The 22,056-nt window shown below is 45.8% G+C and overlaps 1 protein-coding gene across 4 annotated transcripts in view; it reads right to left on the reverse strand.

The window, feature by feature from the left end:
- LOC136004311 (sphingomyelin phosphodiesterase 3-like) overlaps window positions 1-22,056 on the reverse strand; it is an 86,453-nt gene that overhangs the window by 46,515 nt on the left and 17,882 nt on the right. For 2 of the 4 annotated variants that reach the window (XR_010608379.1, XM_065660693.1), the window contains exons 3-4: window positions 8,368-8,501; window positions 5,542-7,168 (exon numbers count right to left, since the gene is read on the reverse strand). Coding sequence is in view for 3 of the 4 variants with exons in the window: in XM_065660693.1 (XP_065516765.1) it covers window positions 5,542-6,879 (1,338 nt within the window). In the remaining variant the exon portion in view is untranslated. The remainder of the gene's footprint in view (window positions 1-5,541; window positions 7,169-8,367; window positions 8,502-22,056) is intronic. The other 2 variants (XM_065660694.1, XM_065660695.1) reach the window with 1 other exon arrangement.

Consider the following 22,056-nt stretch of genomic DNA (forward strand, 5'->3'; position numbering starts at 1 on the left):
GCTGGGCTTAATCCATGACAATAGGTAATTAATACTTTCTGTGTGTGTGTGCGCGCATTTGTGTGTGTGTGTGAAAGAAATGACCAATGATCACTTACTGTACAATCAAGACAGAAAGAAAGTAGTTTCATATCAGGACAGACTTAACTCAGAAAAAAATAATATTTTAGGTATAAAGTACAGAATCCCAGAATGATACAGACGTGGAAAAATGGACGTTCAGCAGGGCCAAAATTCTGTCATATTTAAAAGAATGTAATCATTTTCAAATCTTCATAATAATTGGTCCCTATTCCCTGCTCAGTGGTAACATTATTTATCAACTTGAATCCCTAATAAAGATCATCATCCCAGTAGAATTTTGAAAAGAGGCTTAATTTTCTACAACAGAAATGGAGACACTGTGGTCTGCCTGGCAGGGTAGCAAAACAGTGACTCAGAAACAGAGATCTGAAAGAAGACTGGTTTTAGTGTCTTAATCCCTAAGGTATGTTGAAGGGCAGTCCGTGTGACCCTGGTAATATTTAGAGTGCACAACGTGCATGTTCAGATTTTGCATGCAGTACTTTATGCAGTAGTGGGGAACAAACGAGGAATTAGACATGTGTGCACGTCTACGGGGATATGATATAATAGGCATCACAGAAACATGGTGGGATGGCTCCTATGACTGGAGTGTTGGAATGGAAGGTTACAGGCTCTTTAGAAAAGACAGGGCCGGCAGGCGGGGAGGGGGAGTTGCCCTTTATGTTAGGGATAGGCTGGAGAGTATGGAACTCTGTCTGGGGACAGGTGAGCAGTTTACAGAGAGTTTGTGGGTCAGGGTTAAAGGGAAAACAGCCATGGGGGACATAACTGTGGGGATCTGTTACAGGTCGCCTGATCAAGGAGAACCTGTGGATAAAACACTCTACAGACAGATAGGAAAAGCCTCACGCTCCCAGTCCCTAGCTCTCATGGGGGACTTCAACCACCCTGACATCTGTTGGAGGGACGGTACGGCTCGGCAGAAGCAATCCAGGAGGTTCCTCGATTGTGTGGAAGACAACTTCCTTCTGCAAGTAATAGAGGAGCCAACAAGGAGAGGTGCCATGCTTGACCTTGTGCTCACAAACAGGGAAGGGCTTGTTGAGAATGTGGTACTCCAGGGCAGCCTTGGATGCAGCGATCACGAGATGGTCGAGTTAGAGATAACCAGGACAGTGAGAAGAGCGTGCAGCAAGCTCACTGCCCTGGACTTCAAAAGAGCAGACTTTGGCCTCTTCAGGAACCTGCTTAGTAAGGTTCCATGGGATATAGCCCTGGAGGGCAGGGAGGCCGAAGACTCTTGGTTGATGTTCAAGGATCACCTGCTACAAGCTCAGGAGTGCTGCATCCCAACTAGAAGGAAGTGTGGCAGAAGGGCTAGGAGACTTACTTGGATGGATAAGGAGCTGTTGAGGAAAAATCAAAGGAAAAAAGAGGCTTATAAAAAGTGGAAGCAAGGACAGGTGGATTGGGAAGAGTACAGGGATGTTGTCCGGGAAGCTAGGGACCAGGTTAGGAAGGCCCAGTTAGAATTAAACTTGACTAGGGATGTTAAGGGTAACAGAAAGGGATTCTATAGGTACATAGTGAATAAAAGACAGACTAGGGACAATGTAGGCCCCCTCCGGAAGCTATGGGGAGAACTGGCTACTCTGCATTTGGAGAAGGCTGAGATTCTGAATGACTTCTGTGCCTCGGTCTTCACTGGCAAAGGCTCTGACTGCACCACCCAAGTCTTAGAAGGTAGATGCAGGGACTGTGAGAATGAAGACCTTGGGCCCACTGTAGGAGAGGATCTGGTTCGAGACCATCTTCAAAATCTGAAAGCTCACAAGACCGTGGGACCTGATGAAATCCATCGGCGGGTCCTGAAGGAGCTGGCGAATGAAGTTGCTAAGCCACTGGCCATCATATTTGAAAAATCATGGCAGTCAGGTGAAGTTCCCGACGACTGGAAAAAGGGAAATATAACCCCCATTTTCAAGAAGGGGAAAATGGGAGACCCAGGGAATTACAGACCAGTCAGTCTCACCTCCGTGCCTGGTAAAATCTTGGAGCATATTCTCCTGGAAGGCATGCTAAGGGACATGAAAAACAAGGTGCTTGGTGACTGCCAGCATGGCTTTACTAAGGGGAAATCCTGCCTGACCAATTTGGTGGCCTTCTAGGATGGGGCTACAGAACTGATGGACAAGGGTAAAACAGTTGATGTCATCTACCTGGACTTGTGCAAAGCGTTTGACACTGTCCCACACAACATCCTTCTCTCTAAATTGGAGAGATATCAATTTGATGGATGTACCACTCAGTGGATAAAGAACTGACTGGATGGCCTCACACAAAGAGTTGTGGACAATGGCTCAATGTCTGGCTGGAGACCGGTAACGAGTGGTGTCCCTCAGGGATCAGTGTTGGGACCAGTCTTGTTTAACATCTTCATCGCTGACATGGAGAGTGGGATTGAGTGCGCCCTCAGCAAGTTTGCCGATGACACCAAGATGTGTGGTTCGGTTGATATGCTGGAAGGAAAGGATACCATTCAGAGGGACCTCAACACGCTTGTGAGGTGGGCTGATGCCAACCTTATGAAGTTCAACCATGACAAGTGCAAGGTCCTACACCTGGGTTGGAGCAATCCCAGGTACAGCTACAGATTGGGCAAAGAAGAGATTCAGAGCAGCCCTGCAGAGAAGGACTTGGGGGTGCTGGTCGATGAGAAAATGAACATGAGCCGGCAGTGTGCACTTGCAGCCCAGAAAGCCAACTGTATCCTGAGCTGCATCAAAAGGAGTGTGACCAGCAGGTCAAAGGAGGTGATCCTGCTCTTGTGAGACCTCACCTGGAGTATTGTGTGCAGTTCTGGTGTCCTCAACATAAAAAGGACATGGAACTGTTGGAACAAGTCCAGAGGAGGGCCATGAGGATGATCAGGGGACTGGAGCACCTCCCATATGAAGATAGGCTGAGGAAGTTCGGGCTGTTCAGCCTGGAGAAGAGAAGGCTGTGTGGAGACGTCCTAGCAGCCTTCCAGTACCTGAAGGGGGCCTATAGGAATGCTGGGGAGGGTCTCTTCTTCAGGGACTGTTGTGACAGGACAAGGGGTAATGGGTTAAAACTTAAACAGGGGAAGTTTAGATTGGACATAAGGAGGAAGTTTTTTCCTGTTAGAGTCGTGAGGCACTGGAATGGGTTGCCCAGGGAGGTTGTGAGTGCTCCATCCCTGGCATTGTTCAAGGCCAGGTTGGATGAAGCCTTGGGTGGGATGGTTTAGTGTGAGGTGTCCCTGCCCATGGCAGGGGGGTGGAACTAGATGATCTTGAGGTCCTTTCCAACCCTAACTATTCTATGATTCTATGATACTATGATGAAAACAATAAACTTTAGATGTTTATAAACAAAATGTAAGTGTACAGTGTAGAAAGCTTTGACCCTGTTTTTGCAAACCTGTATTCAGATATGGATAGGCTTTTGTTTATATCAAATGTATGTGAAATACTAAGCTATCATCAGACTGCTGATTCTAATATTTTCTTTCTATATGCAAGCCACAATACCAACAGGTTTTGTTTTCTTTACACATTAAAAACTGTAGGTAAAACCCCCATCCTGATCCTTATTAATAATCCGTATTCTCATTTGCTGTTGATGGCTTTTGTTGAGGATTCATTGGTATATACACTTGAAAGTATGTATAATGTGAGCACCTGCTGTATTTTGCTAGCAATAGGAAAAGAAGTTCAGGTTTTACTTAGTGAAACCCATTCCAAACCGTGATAAAATCACAAAATCCAAAATCCATTATTCTAGGAGATTGTCACATCTTTTTTCTTATTTACTCTTCTTTGTATCTCTCCTTAACAATTTTGGAACCAGAAGAGAGGGGTAGCCATACATTTCAATGCAGTTCTTTTGGTTTTATCCTATTTGCATTTAGACTTTTGATTGTCTATCCTGGGTTCAGCTGTAATAGTTATTTTTTCCTTCCTAGTAACTGGTACAGTGCTGTGTTTCAGCTTCAGTCTGGGAACAATGCTGATAACACACTGATGTTTTTAGTTGTTGCTAAGTAATGCTTACCCCAATCAAGGACTTTTCAGTCTCTCATGCTCTGCCAGTGAGGAGGGGCATGAGAAGTTGGGAGGAAGCAGAGACAAAACACCTGACCCAAACTAGCCAAAGGGGTATTCCATACCACAGTTCGTCATGCCCAGTATATAAACATGGGGGAGTGACCCAGAAGGGGCAAATCTCTGCTTGGGTTGGGCTGGGTATTGGTCAGCGGGTGATGAGCAGTTGTATTGTGTATCACTTCTGTTTATTGGTGGTTTTTTCCCTTCCCTTTTGTCGTGGTTCAAACCAATCCACACAGGTTGTCCACTCACCCCCCCACCGACCCTCCCCACTCCCGAAGGGATGGGGAGGAGAATCAGGAGAATGTAACTCCCACGGGTTGCGATAAGAACAGCCCAGTAACTAAGGTATAACACAAATCACTGCTGCTACCACCAATGATAATATTGATAAGAGAAAATAACAAGAGAATACGATACCACCGCCGAACGAGTTCAACCCCCCCGAAGAGAGAGAGCGTGCCCTTCCGGGTAACTCCCAGTTACCTCTCCGGGCATGACGTGCTGTGGTATGGAATACCTCTTTGGCTAGTTTGGGTCAGGTGTCCTGTCTCTGCTTCCTCCCAGCCTCCCTCGTCCCCGGCAGAGCATGAGACTCACAGAGTCCTTGGCCAGAATAAACATTACTTAGCAACAATTAAAAACAATCGGTGTTATCAGCTCTCTGCCCAGGCTGGAAGTCAAAACACAGAGCTTGCACCAGTTACTAAGAAGGAGCAAAACGGCTCCTGGTAAACCCAGGACACCTTTTTAGCTTTATATTCTCTCCCATTGTTTTTATATTATACTTGAGTTATTGGACTGTTCTTATCTCAAACTGTGGGGTTTACATTCTTTTGATTCTCCTCCTTATCCTGCCCGGAAGGGAGGGGGAAAAGGGGGGACATTGTCTTTTAATTCCTACATAAACACACAACATAGAATCATAGAATAGTTAGCGTTGGAAAGGACCTTAAGATCATCTAGTTCCAACCCCCCTGCCATAGGCAGGGACACCTCACATTAAACAGTCACCCATGCGTAAGCTGGTTTCCAACAGTAATACCCATTGTACTATGCTGGTGTTACAAGGCTTAGAATTTGTGCAATTATGAAAGAGGTTTCTGTAGAAAATGAAACTAAAGTTACATTAAAACTGCTTCAGTATTTTGACAACTGAAATGATACTCAAGTTCTATCTCCAGAAGTCCTTCATTATTTCATGCACATCCATCACTTTAGCACAGTATCTAGGTCACAAAACCTATATATAGGTTATATCAGGTAATCTAAATCTGATAGCACTTCTTTGAACTCTAACAGAAATGACTGAGAGAAAACAATGTAACTTTACAACTTGTCCCATATACATAGTCAATATTTATGGCTTCAAAAAGGCTCTTACCTTGAGAAACAAGGCTCCCTTGGAAGCCAAGGAGTCTGTCCCTCTTCCATTGGGGTAACAGTGATAGGCAGCATCCATAACAGGATAGCGGCTGGCAAAAAGTAGACCACTGTTCACAAACTTAAAGCTACAGCAGCTGTGGCAACTGTAGACCCCAACATCATAGACAATGTATTCAAAATAGTGATGAAGCTGCTCTTTCAATTTCTCTGCAGCTCTTTTGTCAAACACTTCCTGCAAACACAGAAAGTCCAAGTTGGCAGGGAAGAAAGCAGAGATCTCATGATCAAAGGTCTCATCTGTATGTTTTTTTTTCCACACTGAAGTCTTATTCATGATTGAAGCTTTGTAGAGGAGCTTGTTTTTGACAGTGCTTTGGTCCACTGTACCATCTCTAGCATGAGCTTTAACTAAGGATTCTCGTGAGGCAGAGCAGCTGTATAAATTCCCATAATCTCTTTCCTTATGTTTGTGGTTAGGTGTTTTTGAGATCTCTGCATCACCTTCCAGCGAGGGCTCTGTTTGGCCGCTGGCATGAGCCTGGCCATTGACGGTTTCTGTTTCTGTATCTGACATGTGGCCATTATCCTCTCTGTTTATGCAGATGATGTAAGAGTTTTCTTCCCCCTCATTTGGCTCTCTGGTTCTACCCTTATCTTCTCTACTATCTTCACCACTGTTTGAGCCAGAATTGTCTCCTTTATACTCCATTGATGTTGTCCTTTTGATGAAAGAATTAACAGTATGATTAGGGCTATCTCCACCCTGGGGCGAGACTAAGCTGCTAAAACTTGCTGCACTGATGGAGGTGTTGGTAGGAGAATCAATGTATATTTTGATCTGTGGTCTGCTCGCCCCATTTTGGATCCTCCGGCCAATCTCTTTAGCCCTAGCCTGTGTATTGAAAACATTATTAAATCTTGCCAGAGAATCTGGCAGCAGGCAAACATTGGCGCTGCTGAAGCAGAAGCTCTTCCCATTCCCTGCAGCCTTCCATTCAGTGAGCAGTGTGGCTCCATTGGCATGGTTCTTGTCTTCTAGTCTGGAGTAGATATATGGCCTTCTGGCTGACTGGAGCGGGGACCATAACAAGAAGCCAATCAGAGCAAAAGGAAGAGAGGCTACCAACAGTGCCAAGTAGATGGGAGTGGTAATAATGATGCAGAGGGCATGAAAATAGCATGGATCATCCGCTCTTTGACGTTTTTCATAGGTGGTTGGAACAAAAGAGGCCACAAGCCTATCTGCTAACCAGTAACATGGGAAAATCAGGCCCCAGGAAAAAGAATGCAGAACTGAGAGAAAGCTGTTGGGAAACGGGGAAGTGTATAAAACCATTGCAACTTAATTATGACAACACTTCAGGGCCTACTACATGATGTCACTGGGTCAATCATCCATAAGAAGACTGGGAGAGCGCTGGGGGAAAAAGGTCCAGTCAAGAGTTTGTTTTTTTTCCCAGTGAGAATCAGTAACAAAACTTTAAGAGCACCATTTCACTGTGTTGAAGTAAAAATGAAACAAAGCCACTGTTTCTGTCTGGCTTTTTGGCATCTAGATTTGTCAGAGGATGTCATTGTTCACTGGAGGCTGCCATAACGGAACACTCCAGAGGCAAAAAGGAAATCTGTAAGAACAAAAAAGACAAAATATATGTAACAGTTATTGGAAGTTTAAAGCAGTTTTTCTCACGCTGATTTTGCTTTACAGTCCAAATTATTACCCTTTTTTTTTTTTATTTTAGTGTTTTTGATAGTCTGTTAAAGACAATGGATCTAGGGCAAGTCCAATGACAGGGGACTGGTATTTCTGCAAAAAGTGATGTGATGGAGATGCAAAGGCACCTTGTATTTAAGAACAAAAAACATTTGCTTACTATAAAATATTATTTGTGTTGCTGTGCTTTATAACAAAATGGGCTGATCTAAATCACTTAAAATACTCTTTGCATGATTGAATATAGTTTCAAATTTTTAATTTTCAGTTAAAACCAGTAAGTCAAACTGTTGCGTTAATATTTACGTATTTAATACTCATTATTTATTTCAAGCTGCAGTTCAATTTCATTCATCTACAGTTCACAAAACCTCCTGATATGATCTCCTATTACAGGCTTCTTACATAGGGTGAATAATTAAGCAAAATATAAATCAATCATAATTAATATTGTTGGTTTTAAATTCCATTTTTCAGCTTTGGAGGAAACAATACTAATAGAATAAATCAAATCTGAAAAAGTTTCACATCTTTCCTCTGAAGACAGATGATGTCTTTCAGAAATTGTCTTACCAGTTGAGAAATTATGATCTGAGGTATTTAGCAATTGTCATGATTAACTGTTCACCAAATAAGCAAAAGAGGGGATGTACACTGGATCACGCTTCAAAACCTATCTTTAGTTTTGACATCTTGGAGAGATGAAAATTACATACGAATATTTATTGGCAAAAGTTCAATTAAAGTTTGGGGCTCTCAAAGAGACAAACTTAAGGAAACAGTAGTTTGATATTTACTTTAAAACATTTTGCAGGGCACACAGAGATAGAAGGACATTTCTGTTTCTAACAGAAAATAATACAATATGGGACACAGAAGAGAAATAGCTTTACAAAGCAATGCCACCTGAGAATAAAAATGCAATTCTTCAGTTTTCTCTCATCTCTGAGATTTCTGCTTCTTCAAACCTAGCTGTCACAACTAATTTATACCCCTACTGTCATATTTAATTATGGTACACATGCAATACCAGAAAGGGACACAGAGAATATTATACAGGTCAGAAGCAGTAAGTAAGGCATTAGAATACATGTCTTAACTAGCTCTCACCTTACCACTTCTTTGTCTTCTTTTTTTTTTCTTTTAATCAACGCTAAGAAAATTCTTCCCTCAATCTAGATTCCCAATCAGCAGGACTAGTCACAGTACATCAGGTTTGCAGCCATACATTTTTGGTAGGCACCCTGGCAAAGAAGAATTTTAATACAGGAACAGATGAGGATGAGAGAGTTTGGCAGATATTTCTTCCCAGAAGTAAAAAGCAACCTCAAGGCCCTCATCAGGGCAAGCAAGCGTTAGCCTGAAAAATCTAATAAGATGGTGAAAGGGGCTCACAACAAAACCTGACTAGAGACAGGAATCAAATTATAAAGCAGAATGAGAAAAATCAGGTTGGGTGGGGGCAAGATTTTGAAGACCTTCAAAAGCAAAACTAAGTAGATGGTACCAAATACTACAGAGAAGGTGACGTGGTTTAAGCCCAGCCGGCAACCCAGAACCACGCAGCCGCTCACTCACTCCCCCCCTTTCTCCCGCCACTCCTGAAGGGATAGGGAGGAGAATCAAAAGAAAGTAACTCCCACAGGTTGAGATAAGAACAGTCCAGTAACTAAGGTATAACACAAACCACTACTGCTACCACCAATAATAATAATGATAAGGGAAATAACAAGGAAGAGAATACAACTGCTCACCACCCACTGACCGATACCCAGCCCGACCCGAGCAGTGATCTCACCCTTCCAGGTAACTGCCCCCAGTTTATATAGTGGGCATAGAATCCTAGAATCATAGAATAGTTAGGGTTCGAAAGGACCTCAAGATCATCTAGTTCCAACCCCCTGCCATGGACAGGGACACCTCTCACTAAGCCATCCAACACAAGGCTTCATCCAACCTGGCCTTGAACACCGCCAGTGATGGAGCACTCACAACCTCCCTGGGCAACCGATTCCAGTGTCTCACCATCCTAACAGGAAAGAATTTCCTCATTATATCCAATCTAAACTTCCCCTGTTTAAGTTTTAACCCATTACCCCTTGTCCTGTCACTACAGTCCCTGACAAAGAGTCCCTCCCCAGCATCCCTATAGGCCTCCTTCAGGTACTGGAAGCCTGCTATGAGGTCTCCACGCAGCCTTCTCTTCTCCAGGCATGCTCCATGTCAGCAATGAAGATGTTAAACAAGACCGGCCCCAACACCGATCCCTGAGGGACACCACTCGTTGCCGGTCTCCAGCCGGACATCGAGCCATTGACCACAACACTTTGTGTGTGGCCGTCCAGCCAGTTCTTTATCCACCGAGTGGTCCATCCATCAAATTGATATCTCTCCAATTTAGAGAGAAGGATGTCTTGTGGGACAGTGTCAAACGCTTTGCACAAGTCCAGGTAGATGACGTCAACTGCTTTACCCTTATGCATTAATTCTGTAGCCCCATCGTAGAAGGCCACCAAATTGGTCAGGCAGGATTTCCCCTTAGTGAAGCCATGCTGGCTGTCACCAAGCACCTTGTTGTTTTTCATGTGCCTTAGCATGCCTTCCAGAAGAATGTGCTCCAAGATTTTACCAGGCACAGAGGTGAGACTGACTGGTCTGTAATTCCCCGGGTCTTCCATTTTTCCCTTCTTGAAAATGGGTCTTATATTTCCCTTTTTCCAGTCGTCGGGAACTTCACCTGACTGCCATGATTTTTCAAATATGATGGCCAGTGGCTTAGCAACGTCATTCGCCAGCTCCTTCAGGACCCGCGGATGGATTCCATCAGGTCCCACGGACTTGTGGGCGTTCAGATTTTGAAGAGGCGAAGAAGTCATTCAGAACCTCAGCCTTCTCCAAATCCTGTGTAGCCAGTTCTCCCGAAAGCTTCCTCAGGGGGCCTATTTTGTCCCTAGTCTGTTTTTTCTTTGCTATGTACCTGTAGAATCCCTTCCTATTCTCCTTAACATCCCTGGCTAGGTTTAATTCTAACTGGGCCTTGGAATACCTCTTTAGTCAGTTTGGGTCAGGTGCCCTGTCTCTGCTTCCTACCGGCTTCCTCCCTGGCAGAGCATGAGACTCAGAAAGTCCTTGGTCAGAGTAAACATTACTGAGCAGCAACTAAAAACATCGGTGTTATCAGCACTGTTCCCAGGTCGAAAGTCAAAACCACAGAACTGCACCAGCTACTAAGAAGGAGAAAAATGACTGCTACTGCTGAACCCAGGACAGAAGGAAAGTCAGAAAGCAGATGCATCAGAACTGACGTTCCACAACAGAAAGCTGCTTTTAACTGCTGTGTCCTGAGCATGCAAGGAAAGCTGTATATCAGAGATCTGATGTAGCATCTTCCAAGACAGCAAACAATACATAATAAATATGCATGTCCTGATATCAGGGAAAAGATCACCAAAACCTGACCACCAAGCTGTGCTACTGCAGCCACACACACCGAGCCTTCAAATGTAAGGATAACACCCCTGCAACTGCTCAGAGCCCACTGCACCCTCTGCCAAGACCAGGCAGGCCATTCAGTTTAATGGGATATAAGGTCTTGTGTATTTTTGCCCTGATGGTAATATTTAGATGGAAATCGTAAAGGTTGGATCAAGGGAGGGTAGTGGTTTTTTTGGTTTTAATTATTAGCTTAGCATAACTTTCACAACCTTATGCAACATGTTTGAGTTTAAAGAAATGAGTGACTCGTCAAGTGCCAAATAACAAATGCTTGGCATTTACTCATTGCCAAAGGTATTTTGGGATGCTGATAATAGAGGGAAGCCTAGCAGATTTGTTTTCCTTAATGACTTTTATGACTCCTGTCCTGGGTTGAGCAGCAGCAGCCATTTTTCTCCTTCTTAGGAGCTAGTACAGTGCTGTGTTTTGATCTTTTGGCCTGGGAACAGTGGTGATAACGCCGATGTTTTCAGTTGCTGCTCGAATATTTGGTCTGGCCAAGGACTTTCTGAGTCTCATGCTCTGCCAGGGAGGAGGGGAGGCCGGGAGGAAGCAGAGACAGGACATCTGACCCAAACTAGCCAAAGAGGTATTCCATACCACAGCACGTCATGCCCAGGATGTAACGGAGGGTGACCCGGAAGGGCTGGGACTGCAGGGTTGGAGGAGGTATTGGTCGGTGCTCTGCTGGGGGGAGTGGGGAGAGTTACTTGTTGGCTGGTGCTGAGGTGTTGTATTCTTTCCTCTTGTTATTTCCTTTAGCATTATTATTATTGGTGGTAGCAGCAGAGATTTGTGTTATACCTTAGTTACTAAACTGTTCTTATCTCAACCCATGGGAGTTGCATTCTTTTCGATTCTCCTTTCCGTCCCTCCAGGAGCAGGGGGAGGGCAAGAAGGGGGGCAGTGAGTGAACAAGCTGTGTGGTTTGGGTTGAAACCACGACAGTTCTTTTTGGCGCCCAACGTGGGGCACGAAGGGTTGAGATAACGACAGAGATGATTGGATTAATAGTCGTCACAGTGCTGATTTATTGGCTCTCAAAGTTGTTTCTCTTGCTCTCAGAGCTTCAGAATGTAGTACATTACTTAGAGCCGGTATTCCCTGTGGTAGTGTTTATCAAGTGTGGGGCTTGGGCTAAGGTTTTTGTTTCACTGTACTTTATGGCAATGACTTGTAATACGGGTGGGCTCCGGCAGCAGGGAGAGATGGACGTGGCCGTGGACTTGTCCCTGGCCGTCCCGCTGCTCTTCACCGCCCTGGCCCTTGTCCTCGCCTCTGTCTTTGTGAAGCTGCCGGGAGCCGAGGGGGAGCGGCCCCGGGAGCCTGCGGCGGCCGAAGCGAGGGGGAGCGGCCCCGGGAGCCTGCGGCGGCCGAAGCGGCGGAGAGCGGCCCCGGGGAGCAGGCGGCGGCGGGAGCGGGGCCGGAGGCCGGGAGGAAGGCGGCTGCCGAGCAGCGGGAGGAGGCGGCCGAGAAGCCGAGCCCCGCGGAGGAGCCGAGCCCCGCGGAGGAGCCGAGCCCCGCGGCGGCCGAGAGCGTCCCCCGGCAGCCGCCCGCCGAGCCCCAGGAGGATGCAGGAGTGCACGCGGCATTTCCCAGCAAGGCAGAGGAGGAAGAGCTGCACCCAGGAAAAGAGGAGCTGGTGGTGGGAGAGCCGGCAAGCACAGCAGCTGCACCAGCCCCAGGGACAAGCACAGCAGCATCATTGGAGAGTTCTGAAGGGTTTGAATCGCCTTTGGGTACCCTTGGGACCTGCCTGCTGGTTGTGATGGGGATCGGCGTGTTGGCACACACACAGAGGGTGTTCTACCCACGGCCATTTTGTCTGATCTCAGAAGTCAAGCAGAGTCAGGTTTGCTTCTTGTCTGGGGTTAGACAACAATATGGGAGGACCAAGAGATCTTCCCCAAGGCTGGACAGCCATGAGTGGCAGGGTGTGGGGGGCAGTATGAGCGAGTATCTGGTCCACTGGGCCCCTCCAGTGCTTTGGAAGCATCGGAGATGGAAGGCAGCTCTATGGAGTCCCCAGCAACAAGCTGAAGAAATTGCTGAAGGGGACAGTGAATTATTTTGAGCCTGGTGGGCCCATGGCACTTCAGGCCATCAGGGCAGAGATGCAACATAGAGATGGACTCATGATCAAGGGGTGGACTTAGCAATGGACACTATTGCCCAGGTTATTCACGAGTGTGAACACTGCACACAGCCTCTCCTGCTCTGAGAGACTGTTACAAGAGATGGAGCCTGACATCATGGACCAGATGGACTCAGCAGCTTTATAGGTCCATGCACTAAGAAATGATGTTTTTCTCTGTGTATATGTAGATGTATATATATATGTAAGAGTGATGGCATATTGAAGATGTGGGATCTGAGCATGACGTGAATGGTATGGAATAAGGGGTGGATAATGTCCTGGGTTGAGCAGCAGCAGTCATTTTTCTCCTTCTTAGGAGCTAGTACAGTGCTGTGTTTTGATCTTTTGGCCTGGGAACAGTGGTGATAACGCCGATGTTTTCAGTTGCTGCTCGAATGTTTGGTCTGGCCAAGGACTTTCTGAGTCTCATGCTCTGCCAGGGAGGAGGGGAGGCCGGGAGGAAGCAGAGACAGGACATCTGACCCAAACTAGCCAAAGAGGTATTCCATACCACAGCACGTCATGCTCAGGAGGTAATTTAGAGTGACCCGGAAGGGGTAGAGGGACTGCAGGGTTGGAGGAGGTATTGGTCGGTGCTCTGCTGGGGGGAGTGGGGAGAGTTACTTGTTGGCTGGTGCTGAGGTGTTGTATTCTTTCCTCTTGTTATTTCCTTTAGCATTATTATTATTGGTGGTAGCAGCAGAGATTTGTGTTATACCTTAGTTACTAAACTGTTCTTATCTCAACCCATGGGAGTTGCATTCTTTTCGATTCTCCTTTCCGTCCCTCCAGGAGCAGGGGGAGGGCAAGAAGGGGGGCAGTGAGTGAACAAGCTGTGTGGTTTTGGTTGAAACCACGACAACTCCTTAGTAAGAATGCTCAAAAGAGACTTTGGCATCTACATATCAGAAAAAAAAAAACTTAAAACCTTTTCAATTACGTAATTAACATTAGAAAAGAAAAAACTATAAAGATGTTATTCTATTCTTTTAGGTTCTTAAAATGCTTTCTAAAAGCCCTGTCAATTTATGTTATTGATCATCTGACCAGAACAATTCCCAGATGCCAACAGTGCCAAGGGTAAACGGAACACTGTGGTTTGGGTATGTGAAGATAGACTGCAACTTCCAGGCTAACTACCTTTCTGGTGAAAGCTGCACTTATGTTGCAGACTATAAAATTGATTTGATTTTTACTATTTTAAGATAATACACTGGAAAAAAATGCAGATCCATAGAATCATAGAATCAACTTGGTTGGAAAAGACCTTTGGTAAAATCAAGTCCAACCATTACCTCAGGGCTGCCAAGACCACCACTAAACCATATCACTGAGGGCCTCCTCTACACGGGTTTTGAACACTTCCAGGGAAGGTGATTCCACCACTTCCCTGGGAAGCCTGTCAATACTTGATCACCCTCTCGGTGATCAAGTTTCCTAATATCCAGTCTAAACCTCCCCTGGTGCATCTCGAGGCTGTTATCTTGTCCTATCACTTGTTACTTGGGAGAAAAGACTGATCCCCACCTCACTACAACCTCCTTTCAGGTAGTTGTAGAGAGCAATAATGTGCCCCTGAACCTTTTCTTCTCCAGACTAAAACCCCCCGGTTCCCTCAGCCATTCCTTATAAGACTTATTCTCCTGACCCTTCACCAACTTTGTTGCCTTTCTCTGGACCCACTCCAGCACCTCAATGTCTCTCTGGTAGTGAGGGGCCCAGAGCTGAACACAATACTCGAGGTGTGGCCTCACCAGTGCTGAGCACAGGGGGATGATTGGCCATGATCCTTGGCCATGATCCCTGGCCATGCTGGCTATGCTATTTCTGATATAGGCCAGGATGCTGTTGGCCTTGGCTGCCTGGGCACACTGCAGGCTCATGTTCAGATCCATCAATCAGCACCCCCTGGTCCTTTTCAGCTGAGCAACTTTCCAGGTGCTCCTCCCCAAGCATGGAGCATTCCATGGGGTTGTTGTAGCCCAAATGCAGGACCCAGCACTTTTCCTTGTTGAACCTCATGCCATTGGCCAGAGCCCATCAATCCAGCCTGTACAGATCCCTCTACAGAGCCTTCTCATCCTTCAGCTGACCAGCACTCCCGGCCAACTTGGTGTTGTCTGCAAATTTACTGAGGGTATATTCGATTCCCTCATCCAGATCAAGAAGATATTAAACAACAGTGGCCCTAACACTAAGCCCTGAGGGACACCACTAGCAACCAGTCACCAATTAGATGTGATGCCATGTACTACTACTCTTTGTGCTTATCCATCCAGCCAATTTAAATAAAGATTTTTATGATAATAATAATGCCCAGAAGTATGATAGCGACATCATAGATAAAAAGAGACATTCCTAGCTCCAACATAGCTGGCAAACTAAATAAAGAACAATACAAGTCAACAAATGATAGAGAAACAAAAGTAAAACAACACATGGTGCAATATTGAGGTTACACAAACAGTCCAGAAATGGTCAGAGAATTTTTAATTTCCTTTTTCTAAGAAAACTAAAATATACTTTCAAATTCAGGCAACTCAAATTTCTTCAAATTTGCTATTAATATCTCAACAGATTTTTAAAATACATGTAAATCACTGTAAGAACAGTTATACTGTTTTTAAGAAAAGAATTACTGAAGTGACTGATTAGGAAAGTCACTTTATGGATAACTAAGAATCATAGACTAGAATCATAGAATAGTTAGGGTTGGAAAGGACCTCAAGATCATCTAGTTCCAACCCCACTGCCATGGACAGGGACACCTCTCACTAAACCATCTCACCCAAGGCTTCATCCAACCTGGCCTTGAACAATGCCAGGGATGGAGCACTCACAACCTCCCTGGGCAACCCATTCCAGTGCCTCACCTCCCTAACAGGAAAGAATTTCCTTCTTATAGCCAATCTAAACTTCCCCTGTTTAAGTTTTAACCCATTACCCCTTGTCCTGTCACTACAGTCGCTGAAGAAGAGACCCTCCCCAGCATCCCTATAGGCCCCCCTCAGGTACTGGAAGGCTGCTATTAGGTCTCCATGCAGCCTTCTCTTCTCCAGGCTGAAAAGCCCCAACTTCCTCAGCCTGTCTCCATACGGGAGGTGCTCCAGTCCCCTGATCATCCTCGTGGCCCTCCTCTGGACTTGTTCCAACAGTTCCATGTCCTTTTTATGTTGAGGACACCAGAACTGCACACAATACTCCAGGTGAGGTCTCACAAGAGCAGAGTAGAGGGGCAGGATCACTTCCTTCGACCTGCTAGTTACCCTCCTTTTGATGCAGCCCAGGATACAGTTGGCTTTCTGGGCTGCGAGCGCACACTGCCGGCCCATGTTCATTTTCTCATTGACCAGCACCCCCAAGTCCTTCTCCGCAGGGCTGCTCTGAATCTTTTCTTTGCCCAATCTGTAGCTGTGCCTGGGATTGCTCCGACCCAGGTGTAGGACCTTGCACTTGTCATGGTTGAACTTCATAAGGTTGGCATCAGCCCACCTCACAAGCGTGTTGAGGTCCCTCTGGATGGCATCCCTTCCCTCCAGCATATCAACTGGACCACACATCTTGGTGTCATCGGCAAACTTGCTGAGGGTGCACTCAATCCCACTGTCCATGTCAGTGATGAAGATGTCAAACAAGATCGGTCCCAACACCAAACCCAGAGGGACACCACTCGTTACTGGTCTCCAGCCGGACATTGAGCCATTGACCACAACTCTATGTGCAGCCATCCAGTCAGTTCTTTATCCACCGAGTGGTCCAACCATCAAATTGATATCTCTTCAATTTAGAGACAAGGATGTTGTGTGGGACAGCGTCAAATGCTTTGCACAAGTCCATGTAGATGACATCAACTGCTTTACCCTTGTGCATCAGTTCTGTAGCCCCATCATGGAAGGCTACCAAATCGGTCAGGCAGGATTTCCCCTTAGTGAAGCCATGCTGGCAGTCACCAAGCACCTTGTTGTTTTTCATGTGCCTTAGCATGCCTTCCAGGAGAATCTGCTCCAAGATTTTACCAGGCACAGAGGTGAGACTGACTGGTCTGTAATTCCCTGGGTCTTCCATTTTCCCCTTCTTGAAAATGGGGGTTATATTTCCCTTTTTCCAGTCGTCGGGAACTTCACCTGACTGCCATGATTTTTCAAATATGATGGCCAGTGGCTTAGGAACTTCATTCGCCAGCTCCTTCAGGACCCGCGGATGGATTTCATCAGGCCCCACGGTCTTGTGCACGTTCAGATTTTTAATATGTTCTCGAAGCAGATCCTCTCCTACAGTGGGCCTAGGGTCTTCATTCTCACAGTCCCTGCGTCTACTTTCTAAGACCTGGGTGGTGCAGTCAGAGCCTTTGCTAGTGAAGACCAAGGCACAGAAGTCATTCAGAACCTCAGCCTTCTCCAAATCCTGTGTAGCCAGTTCTCCCGAAAGCTTCCTCAGGGGGCCTATGTTGTCCCTAGTCTGTTTTTTGTTTGCTATGTACCTGTAGAATCCCTTCCTGTTATCCTTAACATCCCTGGCCAGGTTTAATTCTTGGGTGGGATGGTTTAGTGTTAGGTGTCACTGCCCATGGCAGGGGGGTTGGAACTAGATGATCTTGAGGTCGTTTCCAACCCTAACTATTCTATGCTTCTATGATTACTATGACCCGCTGCTTTTCCTTGGTAGCGCCAGTAGAGATCTTTACCTGTGCATCATCCAGTTGTTTGTGGTGCAAGTGCGTTTCCTCGTTAGCCTCCTGCAGGACTGCAAAGCGGTTCTGCATGATGACAACAGATTTAGGAGGAAGCCCCTTGCCTTTAATTGTCCTTTTCCTCCTTCTTTTGTTAATTTTCTTTGTCACTAATTCCCAACTTCCCGGGTTGGTGGCCTCCTTCTTTCCTTCATGAGCTGGAGGGGAAGCTTGAGGCCCCTGCACAGTTTGGGGCTGGAGCAAGCAGCCCTGCTTCATCTCAGCTACCCTGACATCTTGCAGCCCATTATTAACATTCCGCAGCTCAGCCACCTGCTGCAGGAGGACCTCCATCAGGGAGCACCGAGTGCAGCCCTGCCCATTCTGCACCTTTCCCTCACAAGACCAGTGCAGGCACCCTCTACACTCCGAGCTCTGCACTGCAGCCTTCCCTCTCATCAGCTCTATCTGGATGCCTACGCTGGCCACCGCCGGGGCAGCCAGAGCAGAGCTCCCAGAGCGGGCCTTGGCCATACGACGGACGGGTGCTCACCATCCCGCTCGCAAACTGCCGCGCTCCTGGTCGCTCGCGCTCCCTGGGGCAGGTTTTTAACCACTCAGGGTTGGTGCTGCTGATCCTGGCTCCGCCCCCTGTGAGTCTGCGGCTCTCGTCCGAGGAGCTGCCGGCTCCAGGGAGGGTCCTGTCGAGGACTTGAGGCTCCCTCGGTAGCTCTGGCCGCTCTGAGTTGGGGCTCCTGGACGCTGATCTCTCCTCCGCTCCGGTGTTGAAGGCATCCTCTCTCGAGCTACTCACCTCAGCAATTGACCCTTCACACAATAATTCACGTATAACCATTACGACAAGTTTTCCTTGAATCCTGACTATTGCTAGCTCTTCAGTGAAAGTCATGGCAGTATGTATCTAAACCTGGATTACAGAAAAACATTATTTAGACTACATTGACTTCCTGTGAGCTTCATTTCATTATTGCCATTGAAATTTGAAGCAGAGAAGTACAGCTTACAAGAATGCTACCACTGCACTATGCAAACCAGCAAAAAGTAGCACATTTAACTGGTGAAATGAAGATCTGAAGGAACTGAGAGAATTCTCACTCAGGCTCCATCTTGGGTTCAGCTGTAGCCGTCATTTCTCTCCTTTTAGCAGCTGGTGCAGTGCTGTGTTCTTGACTTTAGTCTGGGAACAGTGCTGATAACATACTGATGTTTTTAGTTCTTGCTAAGTAATGTTTACTCTGATCAAGGACTTCCTCAGTCTCATGTTCTGCCAGTGAGGAGGGACATGGGAAGCCGTGAAGAAGCAGAGACAGGACATTATCCAAATTATCCAAAGGGGTATTCCATACCACAGCACATCATGCCGCCTATATAAACTGGGGGAAGTTACCTGAAAGGCCCGGATCGCTGCTTGGTCGGGCTGGGTACCAGTCGGCGTGTGGTAAGCAATTGCATTGTGCATCACTCTGGTTTGTTTTCCTTTTCCCCTTTTAGTTTTATATTCTCTCCCCTCATAGCAGCCTTCCAGTATCTGAAGGGGGCCTATAAGGATGCTGGGGAGGGACTCTTCATTAAGGACTGTAGTGATAGGACAAGGGGTAATGGGTTAAAACTGAAACAGGGGAAATTTAGACTGGATATAAGGAAGAAGTTCTCTACTGTGAGAAGTAACTCCCCTTGTTATTTCCCTTATCATTATTATTATTGGTGGTAGCAGTAGTAGTTTTGTATTATACCGTAGTTACTGGACTGTTCTTATCTCACCTAGTGGAATTTACATCCTTTCAAATCTTCTCCCCATCCCTCCAGGAGCAGGGGGGATAGAAGAGGGAGAGTGAGCAAGCAGCTGTGTGGTTCTGAGTTACGGGCTGGGCTTAAACCATGACAACTGTAATCAATTTGAGGGAATGAACAGATGCTAATACAACCTCCTCACCATTCTTAACTGCAAATTGCTAGGAAAAACAGTATTGACCTGTGGAGTAATCATGTATTATACCAGATCATGCTTGTGAATCTGTATCTTTCTCAAAATAAATTTTGAAGAGGGCATGAGCAGGACAGAAAGCAGAATCAAGCAGACATAGCACTGTTCTTTCCATCATGCAAGTAATTTTTCAGGAGCGGAATACAATGAACCGGAAAGAGGTATTTAAAGGAGCTATCTCACTATTATGAACTACAGTGAAAGAACCATATAGTGTAAAGAACATACATTTCACTGCAGAGATAAATTTGTTCTGTACGGTTGTTCGTACAGTTAAGTATTATTTAGGACATAATGAGCACTCTGTTCTCACTGAATATCATTTTGTACAGAGTAGCACTGGAAAGAATTTTCATCATTAATGAACCATGATGGGGAGAAGAATGAAACTTAAGACAGCTCATTTTTCCAGGATGATAATGTTCTTCAGTTTTAGGTCATTTGACTTCCATATTAATTATAGAGAAATGGAGGACTTACAATCCCCCTACTCCCTCTCTCATTACATATGTAAATGTAAAAGCTACCTTGCTGTAATATAACATTAATCTCTGTACTTCTTATGGGATCACAGACTCGTAGTAATGGATGACCATGTCTCAGAGCACATTTTCACAGTACACTGTAATATTACTGAGTTATGACTTTGGAATGTCAAAGCACAAGTCCAGAAACTTAGCTAGACTACACCCACAATCTATAAATACATCTGAACGATACATGTACCTATTTAAAATAGCTACTTACAGCTTTTCTAGATCTAAAAAAAAACCCCAAACAAACCAACCAAACAAAAAAAACCCAAACAAAAGTACTCCCCAAACCCCAAAATCATACTAGACTGAAAACGTGTGTCAATCAGCAGCTTTCACTAAAAAGTAGTAAGTAAAAGGAAGCAAGCAAACACTTCATTCCCAAGATCTCAGAAGCTTGGACTGGAAGCTAGAAAAGTCTAGGTTCAGAATGACTGCATTTTCTCAACCTAAGATTCCTAAATCTTTAACTAAGAGCAACTCATTTTAATAGACAGAGATGATCTAACATAGGCCAGATGCTGGGAATGTAGCTGTAGGTCCAGATGCAGTTGAATGTACACGACCTATGTGGTAGAAACTTAAATGGAGTATGTCATCCTCGTATCTGCAGCAGGAGGGGCAGGAGACCTCCATGGATGGATAAAGAGCTGCTGAGGAAACTTCGAGGGAAAAAAGAGGCTTATAAAGGGTGGAAGCAAGGACAGACAGCCTGGGAAGAATACAGGGAAGTTCTCTGGGAAGCTAGGGAACAGGTCAGGAAAGCTAAGGCCCAGTTAGAATTAAACTTGGGTAGGGATGTGAAAGATAACAGGAACGGATTCTATTGTTACATTGCAAATAAAAGACAGACTAGGGAAAATGTGGGCCCTCTCCGGAAGCTATCAGGAGAACTGGCTACCCTGGATTTGGAGAAGGCTGACGTTCTTAATGAGTTCTTTGCCTCAGTCTTCACTGGCAAATTCTCTGATCACACCACCCAAGTCTTGGAAGGCAGATGGAGGGACTATGAGAATGAAGACCCTAGGCCCACTGTAGGAGAGGATCTGGTTCTAGACCATCTTAAAAACCTGAACATACACAAGTCCATGAGACCTGATGAAATCCATCTGCGGGTCCTGAAGGATGTGGTGAATGAAGTTGCTAAGCCACTGTCCATCATATTTGAAAAATCATGGCAGTCAGGTGAAGTTCCTGATGACAGCCCAGGGAGGTTGTGAGTGCTCCATCCCTGGCAATGTTAAAGGCCAGGTAGGATGAAGCCTTGGGTGAGATGGTTTAGTGTGAGGTGTCCCTCTCCATGGCAGGGGGGTTGGAACTAGATGATCTCGAGGTCCTTTCCAACCCTAACTATTCTGTGATGCTATGACTAGAATAAGGGTAATATAAGCCCCATTTTCAAGAAGGGGAAAATGGATGACCCAGGGAATTACAGACCAGTCAGTCTCACCTCTGTGCCTGGCAAAATCTTGGAGCATATTCTCCTGGAAGGCATGCTAAGGGACATGAAAAACAAGGTGGTTGGTGACAGCCAGCATGGCTTCACTAAGAGGATATCCTGCCTCACCAGTTTAGTGGCCTTCTATGATGGGGCTACAGAACTGATGGACATGAGTAGAGCAGTTGATGTCATCTACCTGGATTTGTGCAAAGTGTTTGACACTGTCCTGCATGACATCTTTGTCTCTAAATTGCGAAGACATCAATTTGATGTATGGACCACTCGGTGGATAAAGAATTGGCTGGATGGCTGCACAAAAAGAGTTGTGGTCAATGGCTCAATGTCCCGGGGAATTACAGACCAGTCAGTCTCACCTCTGTGCCTGGTAAAATCTTGGAGCACATTCTTCTGGAAGGCATGCTAAGGCACATGAAAAACAACAAGGTGCTTGGTGACAACCAGCATGGCTTCACTAAGGGGAAATCCTGCCTGACCAATTTGGTGGCCTTCTATGATGGG

This window comes from Lathamus discolor, chromosome W, assembly GCF_037157495.1.
Source record: "Lathamus discolor isolate bLatDis1 chromosome W, bLatDis1.hap1, whole genome shotgun sequence".
In the NCBI taxonomy this organism is placed as follows: domain Eukaryota; kingdom Metazoa; phylum Chordata; class Aves; order Psittaciformes; family Psittacidae; genus Lathamus; species Lathamus discolor.